Source organism: Oryzias melastigma, linkage group LG11, assembly GCF_002922805.2.
Source record: "Oryzias melastigma strain HK-1 linkage group LG11, ASM292280v2, whole genome shotgun sequence".
Classification (NCBI taxonomy): domain Eukaryota; kingdom Metazoa; phylum Chordata; class Actinopteri; order Beloniformes; family Adrianichthyidae; genus Oryzias; species Oryzias melastigma.
In genome coordinates, this window is record NC_050522.1 from 22,935,215 (window position 1) to 22,947,190 (window position 11,976).

An 11,976-nucleotide genomic window follows, 5' to 3' on the forward strand; every position below is an offset into this window, starting at 1 on the left:
TCTCTGCAGTCAGAGGTTTTTGTACGACGACTCAGTTAGTTTGTATCACTGTGGTACACGTTTGGTGGAGGAACCAGACTGGATGTTGATTGTAAGTAATTATTTTCTTCAAATTATATTGAGGTTTTAATATTAAACTGGTTTCTTTTAAGGACTGCAAACTAACATCTGTCTAACTGGGTGATTTTTTTTTTATTTTAATTCAGTTTTTTCTATTTACTCAGACAGCTTTTACTGAAGCAGATGAAGATAATTTCGTACAAAACATCATTTCTAAGTACTTTGTCTGAAAAGGAAAATGATAATTCTTCAATGTCTATAAAACTTTAAATTTATTCAGTGATAACACGAGAACCAGTAATTTTATTTCTTTTTTACAAAAGTATTTAAAGAAAAATGAAACTTCTTAATCTTAAAGTTGTGTTAATTCAGGATATTGATCGATATGTTAGCATTTTATAAAAGTTTTAATGGTATTTTCTTTTATGAAAAAAACATGTAGCCGAGTTTTTAAGAGCCAAGTTAAAGAATTGAATTGTTTGACTTTTTATACATTTTCAAGTGTTTATAGTTTGGAAAAAGCACCAAGAAATAAACTTAAGGTAATTTTTTTTTCAACTGATATCACAAGTCAAACAATCAAATTGTTGCTTTAATTGTTTCATGTCAGAATGTTTGAACTCTGTTAGATTTCTTTATCATTTATTTGCTAAACCAAATGTTAGAACACATTTTAAATAACATTGATTGTGTTTATTATTAACCAAAGAAAATAGGAATTGTGATGTTTTTTTGTTTTTTGTGGGGTTGTTAAAAGTTAAGGTAAGATAGTTGATATTGTTTCAAATTCAATAGTACTGAAACCTGTCTGTTTCTTTGGTTGATCAGTGAAGCTCATCTGTTGCCATGGTTACAGAACCTAAAGAAGGAAGTGAAAGATTGAAAAAAGTCTTCAACTAACTGCAGAAATAAAGCATGAGTTTGCTGCAGGAAGAGTTTCTGTTCTCTGTGGAGGATTTCTCCTGAACTTGTTTGTGTCTCCTCATGCAGTGGGTCATGTTCCCCCCACCCTGACAGTGCTGTCCCCCTCCATGGATCAGGGGAAGGCCACACTCCTGTGTCTGGCCAACAATGGCTTCCCTTCAGGCTGGACTCTGTCCTGGAAGGTGGACGGCAGCAGCAGCAGCAGCAGCAGCAGCAGCAGCAGCCCTGGGGTGCTGCAGAAGGACGGCCTCTACAGCTGGAGCAGCACCCTGAGGCTCTCTGCAGACCAGTGGGAGAAGGTGGACTCTGTGACCTGTGAGGCCACCCAGGACTCCCAGACTCCAGTCTCAGAGACTCTGAGGAGAAACACCTGTTCCTAGTCGCCACCTCAGTGACTTGTTTTTGCTTTTACTAAGTTTTCTGCTAAGTTTAATTTTCTTTTCTAAATCATCTCCTTTGTTTGCTATAAAAATTGTTGATTTTTGATACCTTATGCAAAATAAAAATGACTCCTTTAAGTTGTTTAATTTTTATTTCTAAATCTCGAACATAAATTTCTACATCTTCTTAGTTAAATATGATTTAAGACCAAAACTTCATCCTCCATGAATCTACTAAACCCATTAAGTTCATTTTGTATTGATGGAGTTCATCCTGTTACTGTCAGGTGAAGGTGGACGACATTCTAGACAGTTTACCAGTTCATCACAAAACCACACAAAGACACACAACAACACACACTTCAGAGTATATTTAGACACAACAATTAACATGTGAATATTCTTTTGAACTTTGGGAGGAAGAAAGTAGAGAAAAACCAACATTTATGTATCCAATAATTTAACCTTAATTTAATCAGATGAAATCCATTGAGATCAGGATCTCTTTTTAAGGATGTTCTGGTCAAGAGGTCAGCAGCACACGACACATAAATAAAGTTACAGTGAAAACAGTGAAACATAAATATAAAACAAAACGATGAATTTAGGACATTTATAATGTAAACTGTAACAGTGTAAGTTAGAAACATGGACAGAGATGTCAGAAATCTCTTTCTCTGCTCCACATAAAGGAGTGTAAGAATCTACATGAAGAACATTTAAGTTGAGACTGGAGAGAGTTCCAGGCAGAAGCAGCAGAAAAAACTGAAGGCTTGTTTCCTAAATTCAGTCTGAACACGGGGAACATGCCGGTGAAAGACATGGCTAGAACACCAGACAAAGTGACTGTTGGTTCTTTAAGAAGAGAACAGAGATATGAGGGGACCAAACCAAGCAGCGTCTTATAGACCAGAGTCATTGGCGTGCTCCGAGAGGACCACTCAGCTCCAGCATGCAGTTCACAGTGATGAGTGAGACGACTACAAGCAGTCATGAACCTCAAGGTCCAATATCCAGTATTCATGGTTGAAGACAGGTGGACGAGGCTTTCATTTACAGAACATCTCCAGAATCAATCACAGGTACAAATGGAGCTGCTACCAGAAATGTTACAGCTCTGAGGGAGAAACAGGATTTATTTCTAAAATAAAACCCAAACTCAATCACTATGGCAACTGAGTCTGTGTACATAACCTGGTCTGGAGCAGGTTTCCTTCAGGAAACTTAGAGTTACCTTCAGTCTCCGCCCCTTCTTAAAGTGAGGGATGTTCAAATAGAACTTCCTTATTAACATTTAGAGAACGTTCACATTAGACGTCACGTTTCCACCATACAGAAACCAAAATAGCATGTCCATTCATAGAGGATCCCGTAGACGAGGAGGCTGATTAATCCAGAAGGAAAATTATTTACGCCAGGAGAGGATTTTGAGGACACGAGTTTCCCAATTAATTTTAATTTTATTAAAGTTTTCCAGGGACTCGTTATTAAGAATGTCAAGTTTTCTTTTCCTCTACTTAAAACCTGAACAACGGAAATCTTTCAACTTCAAACATGGAGAAGCTTGTCAAATAATCTCCAATGGTACAGGAATTATGTCTGTGTTAGTACAATTGTCAGCGACGCCGACTGTCATTGTAGGGAGGAAAGTTCAACTCCCGGCTGTGGAGGTTTTTTTATGCTAAAAAAACCTTTACAGTAACTATTATTAAATTCTTGAGGATTGAACTTAAATAAATACTTGTTTTAACATGTTCCAGGCAGCTACAGTGTGTTTATGTGGTGGGGGGGCTGGGGGGGTTCAGGAAAACGGTCATTCATGCAATCACTGAGATTATTGCAGATCAAAAAGCATTCCTTACTTAACAAGTGACTAAATGACATTCCTGACATTATTTAGTTCTTATTCTGAACTGAAATGATTAAATGTAGACGTACGCATTAACTCTGCAGATATTTTCTCTCTCTGTTTTACCGCTGCAGCTGTGTTGATCTTTTTGGGGAAAATGTGCTCGTAGTCACATATACTTGTAGGAACACATCAATTTCTGTCACTGGAAGTATAAAGCTAAAAGGTGTTTGTTCCTGTTGCCATGGTGATTCGTGTTGTCTTTGCTCCATTGATCAGTTCTTTTTATGCACATGATTCTGGTTCCAACAACTTCAAGTTGATTGAATCAACTCTTTTCAGCTGTTCTGAAACAGAAAACTCTAAGTTTCTGAATTTTGAGTCCGTGGACTCTGAGTTCAGGTTTGAACTCTAGGAGATCGTGATCCATGAGTCAAATGCTTTGGAGAAGTCGATAAAGAGAGCAGCACAGTATTTTTACAGTCAAGCTACTGGATGACTTCAATTAAAAGTTTCAAGGTTTCTGTAACAGATCTATGCTGTTTTCTAAAACTGGACTGAAAATAAGAGAAAATTCAGTTTAATTCTAGAAACTCCTTCAGTTGTTCACTGACTGACGTTTCAAACATTTTTTTTTCCTTCCTGGTAGATTCAATTACGTTAAAAGAGCTGAAAATTTCTGGAAAATACTAAAACTTGTCTATTAAAAAAGTTTATAATTGATAATTGTCCATTTTGATGAGGAGAAAACATTGATACTTTTAAAAAGCTGATGGACTGTTTTAACTGTTACACAATAAATTTGAGATAAAAATAAATATGACATTTAACTAATCTATCATTTAATTTAATTATTTTTTTAACACTTTTGAACAAAAACTTTAGTTCTTTAGTGTCGTGCAGATGTTCAGTCAGATCAGTTCCTCTTTAGTTGAAAGAGGTTTTTGTATGACGTTGTTTCACTGTGTGAGTGGCCAGCTGTAACCCTGCTGACAGTAATAAACTCCTGAATCTTCAGCCTGAACTCCACTGATGGTCAGAGTGAAATCATTGTTGTATCCACTTCCACTAAAACGATCAGAAACTCCAGAATAACGATTTGTTGCTAAATAAATCAGGAGTTTAGGAGCTTCTCCAGATTTCTGAAGGTACCAGTGGAGGTTGCTGCTAACAGTTGAACTGGTTCTACATCTAATGGAGACAGTTTGTCCTGGAACAACAGACTGAGATCCAGGAGTCTGAGTCACAGAGATTTCACCTGAAGAACCTGAAAAAAAAGGAAAACAGGAAAGTAATTGAGATCGATCTAGATTGAAGAAACAGAATAATTAAAAGAGTAAATGCGTTGATAGTTTCTAGTAAACATCGTCCTGATTGTGATGAAGTTTGTTTGCTGATGAATCCACGTTTCCAGCAGAGAGTCTCACCCTGAACAAGGAGCTCCAGGACAGCCAGCAGCAGAGTCAGTGACATCCTCATTGTGCTGCAGGTGTGTCAGTGTCTCTGAAAGGTCTGGACAGCCACTGATCAACACTGAGCTCTTAACTGCTGGAAGCAGAGAGGCAGCACACATATGCAAACACACTGAGTCAGTCATCTGCAGCTGTTCTCAGCAGCTCTGGATCTTCACCTTGGAATCTTGAGTCTAACAACTCTGGAATCAAGACTCTACAGTCACTTTATCAGATTACATTTGTGTTTAGATTTCTGTCTGAAGGATTCATCTATTTATAGCTGTAAGAAAAACGTTTCCTGTCCAGCAGCTGAGCAAACACAGATGAGATGAAGGCCTCTTATGTTGGACACATTTGACTGTTTTATGAAGGCTAGAGGGCGCTGTAGGTGTTGGTGTGTCAATATTTGCTACTGACAGCAAGAAAGAAGAGGCGCCGTTCAGCCTGATCAGTGGGTGGAGTCTAAAACCAACATGGAGGAGAATCTGATTGTTTTCCTCCTGAACTTGATTTGTTAATTGATTTGAGGCTATAATTATGAGTTCCTCAAATGTTATTCTTATTTTCATGTTTTCCATCTTTAAACTAATCTGGGATAGCAAGTTGTCAAACTGGGTCACAGAGGGACAGAAGTACCGCTGAAAGCGTCCATCATTCAGATCCTGCAGTAGACGGTGAAGCTCCATCATACTGGGAGAGTCTCTGAATGATCTCATGAACCCAAACATGGAGACGTGATTAGCAGCACCTTTCTGGAGTTCTTCACAATGAATAAATCTGATCTTTCAACATCATCTGTGTCTTCCTTTCATTGTAAATGAGATAAACATAAAATAGAAAGGTTCTGTATATGATGGTAGCTGCTCCCACAGGAAATTTGACTCGAGTCAAAAGCAGAGGTGAGTATTGGCAAGAGTCTGGCGATACGATACATATCACGATTGACATGTCATGATACATATTACATCCTGCTGCTGCTGCATTTTCCATCCAGTCCTTTGGCTCACCTGGCAGGTGTGGCCAATGTGCCTTAATTGGCACCTGCTGGCTATTTAAGACAAAGAAGGCCACAGTAAGCCAGGCAAGGAGCAGAGCAGCAGATTGAGGAGCTGGGCTGGGCTGGGCTGGGCTGGGCTGGGCTGGGCTGGGCAATACAGACATTGACTCTAGAAAATATCTTTCTGTCTAAATACAGGAACAATGTCATGATTTGTGTGAGACGAAACAGACCAGATGATCAAATGCTAGAGATGGAATTTCATAAATGTAGCAAAGGTTCAAGGTCAAAGAACTGAACCGTAGAAGTTAACAAACTGGTGATGAATCCTGGAGCAGGCCCAGTGGTTTCTAGAAAAGCACTAAAATCCTTTTTATTAACGCTACTAACACACAACTTAACACAGTGTACCAATCTCATGTTAAAACTACTGTTATTATTGAGTGCTGTAACAACAACAACCACAAAGGTTAAAGTATAAATCTACCTCTTTGATCATGAGGATTCTCACCAGAACCATCATGATCAAAGAGACTCAGAGAGGAACGCTGAGAAGAAGCAGTCGGACATTTTAGTGGGAAACGAAAGGAAGACGCTGAAATGTTAGTTTCTAAATAAATAATTAAATATTGATTTAGAAGTATTTTAAATGAATACAAGAATCACCAAATGAAATATTGTGATATTTCCCAGAATCTATTTATTCTTATAGCTCTAGTAAAAAGAACGATGGCAGATGTGAATTTAACGGGTGACGTGTAAACATCAGGTTTGGTTGGGACCAAAAACAATTTAAGACCTTTTTGCTTAAGTTTATGTTGATTAAAATAAATATTTATTTTCTATCTATTGCAAAAAGTTTCTTTAACTTGTGTCTTTCTTCATGTGTTTAGTGTTTCTACAGTAAATCAGAGTTTCAGTTTCTGGAAGAACTTGAGGCAGAAACATTCAAATGAGTTTCAGTTCATTCTGATGAAGGAGGTTTTTGTACGACGACTTTTCACTGTGTGAACACATCCTGACTGTTGATATAGTGATAACTCTGACAGTAATAAACTCCTGAATCTTCAGCCTGGACTCCACTGATGGTCAGAGTGAAGTCAATTCCATTTCCTGTTCCACTTCCACTGAATCTGGAGGAGATTCCTGAAAATCTGTTTGATGTTTCATAGATGAGAGTTTTAGGAGATTCTCCAGATTTCTGATGGTACCAAGCAAGAAAGTATCTAGTACCATCATAATCTACTTTCTGACTGGCCTTACAGTCAATAGAGACGGTCTGACCGAGCTGCACTGATTTAGCTGCTGGCTGAGTCACAACAACATTTTGTCCAACAGAACCTGCAGAGAGAGAAGAACCACAAAGAACATGAGATGCTGAGGAGAAACTCAGCTGCACTCCAGATGATTCTCACATGACACAAACATGATCTTCCTCACCCTGAATGAAGCAGAGGAGAGTCCAGATGAGGACGCAGATCAAAGTCATGCTTTTAGTGATGAGGAGGAGGAGGAGGATTTGTGTGTCTTCTGCTGTGATGAAGGACAGCTGTCAGTCATCCAGTCTTCAACTCTCAGGACTATAAAGTCTCCCAGAGCACTGGAGCATGGAGCTGCTGATGCAAAGTGTTTCTATGGAAATGCAACCACTGACTCCAACAGGAACATGGATCTCTGTCATCAGGATTCTCACACATGGATCCAGCAGAGATTCCAGATGGGATTCTGAAATATTGGACTTTAATTTGATTCAGAAACATGTTTTATCACTATTATTAAAATAACTTTTACATCTGCAGAACAAAAACTTTCATGAACATTTAGCAGAATAAAGACACATTTTTCTCTCAGTTGTTTTCCAGTGCGACTCTGTAGAGTTTGTTGTGTTCAAAGTCAGAGAGCGTGTCTCTCTGCAGTCAGAGGTTTTTGTACGACGACTCAGTTAGTTTGTATCACTGTGGTACACGTTTGGTGGAGGAACCAGACTGGAGGTTGATTGTAAGTAATTATTTATCAATTTACATCCATTTTTTTATATAAAACTTTTCTTTTAAGTACCGCAAACTAACATCCGTCTAATTTAATGATTTTTAAGAATCCAGTTGTTTTGTAAAATTGTAGATAAACATAATTCCATTTGAAACTTCATTTGTCAGTAATCATTTTGTAAAGATACATTTAAAGTTTTTCAAAATCTTTGTGAACCAGTAAAATCATGTTTTTTTTACAAAAGTGTTCAGAACTATAAATCCTTTAAGTCTTAAAGTTGTGTTAATTTAGGATATTTCCTGAAATGTTAACATTTTACAAAGGTTTTGAAAGTAATCTTTACATAAACGAAATAACAGCCTGTTTTTAAGAGGGAAGTTTAAAAATATAACTTCATAAATAAATATTGTGAAGTAAACATAAATAAATACATTTTAGATTTTAATTAAAATTGAAATAATACAAATGTTGCTTTAATTCTTAACTCCTCATCAGAATGTTAGAACTTTGTTTGATATTTTTAATTTTTTAATTCATTTCTAAACATTAATGTTTTTATTACTCAAAAATGAAAATAAAGAATTGTGAACAAAAAACCATTTCATTTAACGGGGTCGTCTAAAGTTAAGTAAAGTAAGTTTATATCATATCAATCTTTATCTTATTTCACTTTAATACTGAAACCTGTCTGTTTCTTTGGTTCATCGGTGAAGCTCATCTGTTGCCATGGTTACAGAACCTAAAGAAGGAAGTGAAAGATTGAAAAAAGTGTTCAACTAACTGCAGAAATAAAGCATGAGTTTGCTGCAGGAAGAGTTTCTGTTCTCTGTGGAGGATTTCTCCTGAACTTGTTTGTGTCTCCTCATGCAGTGGGTCATGTTCCCCCCACCCTGACAGTGCTGTCCCCCTCCATGGATCAGGGGAAGGCCACACTCCTGTGTCTGGCCAACAATGGCTTCCCTTCAGGCTGGACTCTGTCCTGGAAGGTGGACGGCAGCGGCAGCAGCAGCAGCAGCAGCAGCAGCAGCAGCAGCAGCAGCAGCAGCCCCGGGGTGCTGCAGAAGGACGGCCTCTACAGCTGGAGCAGCACCCTGAGGCTCTCTGCAGACCAGTGGGAGAAGGTGGACTCTGTGACCTGTGAGGCCACCCAGGACTCCCAGACTCCAGTCTCAGAGACTCTGAGGAGAAACACCTGTTCCTAGTCACCACCTCAATGACTTGTTTTTGCTTTTACTAAGTCTTCTGCTGGATTGATATTGTCTATTTTCTTTCTTTCATGTGCTATCAAAGTATTTGTATTAAATGTTGATTATTTGATGCTTTCTGCAAAATAAAATTACTTTTCAAAGTTGTTTAGTATGTGATTTTTTTGCATTGCCAATGCAAATATGAACATTTTATCTCAGACATTTGTGTTCTATAGTGGTGAAATTGATTTTAAAATGAAAACTCATCAATCCATAAATCTACTAAACCCATTAAGTTATTTAATTAACCTTTATTTTACCAGGAAATCCCATTGAGACTACATCTCTTTTTCAATGGACACCTGGGCCAAAAGGCATCAATACAAGAAAATAAAATGCAGTTAAAACAATTAAAATAGAAATAAAATACAATAAGTGATAAACTGTGTCCAGACTACAGAGAGTTGACGAGGTAACATTCATATTTAGTTTTGAGTCAAGGAGGTGCATTTGTTTCTTAGGGTTTTAAAAGTGATCCAATCAGAGTTTGGGTTGGTTGATCTTACTTTGATCCATGCAGCATTTCTTTCTCTGAGCATGTGTAAAAGTTCTTGTGTGACCCAGGGATTATTCCGCCCCGAAGTAGTCTCTTGAAGTAGTCTTAGTATCTTCTAGAGCTGGTTGGATGTTAAGCAGCCTGCCCAGATAAGTGTTCCCTTGTGTTGGTGGATTCTGGCTCCCCCATGTGTCACTGGGGATTTGGGCCGGTCAGGCATGCACACTTTTTGTCCAGCGACGATGCATTTCAGTGTTTACTCGCCGAGTTCCTGCACATGCTCTTTGGTCTTAAAGGTGGGGCCCAAACGTTTCAGAGGTTGATGGACTGTGTTGCGCGACCTTGAGTCCATGTTTGTCTATCTAGATGACATTCTGGTGGCCAGCTCCTCCCCTGAGGAGCACCTCGTTCACCTCAGGGAGGTTTTCCAGCGCTTGGAAACTCATGGGTTGATCGTCAACCTGCCCAAATGCCAGTTTAGTTTGCCAGCCATCGATTTTTTTGGCCATCGCACTTCAGCACAGGGGGCAGCTCCCCTGCCCTCTAAAGTCCTGGCGCTGGTTTTACCCCCACTCTTGGACTTCACACCCAGCAGGCTATGCGGTCAAGGAGGGTGTGGCCTGATGGTTTTGTGTATATATATGATGATTTTCCCGCCTTTATTCTGTTTGTACATGAGAGGATAAAGTTTCATGTTCTGAACATAAAGAAGTCTCCTTTTCTTTATTGCCACAGCCCCACTTTTAATGTGAACCTGACTAGCACAAGGGTTAAACATGGCTTGTGATGATATTTCAATTAGGTTTTGTCAAGACTGGATCATGTTCTGTTGTGTAGTGTGTTATTATTGCTGCGTGTTTCTGAGTTTTGAGTCTTCATATTGACCTCAAAGTGAACTTTTGACTGAAGAGTCAAGAATTTTGTACGTTTAACTTATATTTTGAAAATAGTGATTCTTCATTTTGAGGGAAAATTTGTTGCTTTTGGTAAATTCTCTGAAAATTATATTTTCATTGTATTTTCAGAGAAAAATCTCAGCTGCTTGATTGACTTTCATTTATTTAAAATCTAAATGACCTTTTGCTAAATGACCTATTCTAAAAGTGATAAAGTGAAGACAAAATAAAAAGTAGAGATTTTTTACATTATTAAGACAAGAACAACAACTATCAAAGTAAAGAATAGTAATATTTCTATGAACTAAAACTGCATTAAGTCTTTTCAAGAAGCCTCAGTTTTACAGACAGCTTCAGTTTCAGTGAAACTTTCTGTGTTGGTGCAGATGTTCAGTCAGATCAGTTCCTCTTTAGCTGAAAGAGGTTTTTGTACGACGTTGTTTCACTGTGTGAACGGAAAGTTGTCGTCCTGCTGACAGTAATAAACTCCTGAATCTTCAGCCTGAACTCCACTGATGGTCAGAGTGTAATCACTGTCGTATCCACTTCCACTAAAACGATCAGAAACCCCAGACTGACGAGTTGTTGCTTTATATATGAGGAGTTTAGGAGCTTCTCCAGATTTCTGAAGATACCAGTGAAGATCATCATCAATATTTGTACTGGCTATACATCTAATGGAGACAGTTTGTCCTGGAACAACAGACTGAGATCCAGGAGTTTGAGTCAAAGAGATTTCACCTGAAGAACCTGGAAAAAAGGAAAACAGAAAATTAATTTAGATCGATCTAGATTGAAGAAACAGAACAATTTAAAGAGTAAATATGTTGATAGTTTCTAGTAAACATTGTCCTGATTGTGATGAAGTTTGTTTGCGGATGAATCCACGTTTCCAGCAGAGAGTCTCACCCTGAACAAGGAGCTCCAGGACAGCCAGCAGCAGAGTCAGTGACATCCTCATTGTGCTGCAGGTGTGTCAGTGTCTCTGAAAGGTCTGGACAGCCACTGATCAACACTGAGCTCTTAACTGCTGGAAGCAGAGAGGCAGCACACATATGCAAACACACTGAGTCAGTCATCTGCAGCTGTTTTCAGCAGCTCTGGATCTTCACCTTGGAATCTTTAGTCTAACAACTCTGGAATCAAGACTCTACAGTCACTTTATCAGATTACATTTGTGTTTAGATTTCTGGCTGAAGGATTCATCTATTTATAGCTGTAAGAAAAACGTTTCCTGACCAGCAGCTGGGCAAACACATTTTACTGTTTTATGGAGGCTAGAGGGCGCTGTAGGTGTTGGTGTGTCAATATTTACTACTGACAGCAAGAAAGAAGAGGCGCCGTTCAGGCTGATCAGTGGGTGGAGTCTAAAACCAACATGGAGGAGAATCTGATTGTTTTCCTCCTGAACTTGATTTGTTAATTGATTTGAGGTTATAATTATGAGTTCCTCAAATGTTATTCTTATTTTCATGTTTTCTCTTTAAACTAATCTGGGACAGCAAGTTGTCAAACTGGGTCACAGAAGGACAGAAGTACCGCTGAAAGCGTCCATCATTCAGATCCTGCAGTAGATGGTGAAGCTCCATCATACTGGGAGAGTCTCTGAATGATCTCATGAACCCAAACATGGAGACGTGATTAGCAGCACCTTTCTGGAGTTCTTCACAATGAATAAATCTGA

The 11,976-nt window shown here is 38.5% G+C and overlaps 1 protein-coding gene and 4 gene segments (V, D, J or C); 2 read left to right on the plus strand and 3 right to left on the minus strand.

Annotated features, from left to right (window-relative positions):
- The window catches only part of LOC112162447, a 6,234-nt gene extending 4,868 nt beyond the window's left edge, over positions 1-1,366 (plus strand). The window contains exons 3-4 of the mRNA XM_024298232.1: positions 40-91; positions 1,051-1,366. Of these exons, the coding sequence (XP_024154000.1) occupies positions 40-91; positions 1,051-1,364 (366 nt within the window). The 3' untranslated portion in view covers positions 1,365-1,366. The remainder of the gene's footprint in view (positions 1-39; positions 92-1,050) is intronic.
- A 2,806-nt stretch (positions 1,367-4,172) lies between these two features.
- On the minus strand, positions 4,173-4,838 carry LOC112162467. The segment is given in 2 exon segments: positions 4,173-4,480; positions 4,641-4,838. Coding segments are annotated over 2 exon segments (360 nt in total).
- Positions 4,839-6,529: 1,691 nt separating this feature from the next.
- On the minus strand, positions 6,530-7,395 carry LOC112162465. The segment is given in 2 exon segments: positions 6,530-7,005; positions 7,105-7,395. Coding segments are annotated over 2 exon segments (390 nt in total).
- LOC112162448 lies at positions 7,272-8,938 on the plus strand. The segment is given in 3 exon segments: positions 7,272-7,340; positions 7,611-7,662; positions 8,524-8,938. Coding segments are annotated over 3 exon segments (453 nt in total).
- A 1,796-nt stretch (positions 8,939-10,734) lies between these two features.
- Positions 10,735-11,372, minus strand: LOC112162474. The segment is given in 2 exon segments: positions 10,735-11,042; positions 11,202-11,372. Coding segments are annotated over 2 exon segments (360 nt in total).
- Between the last annotated feature and the right edge of the window lie 604 nt (positions 11,373-11,976).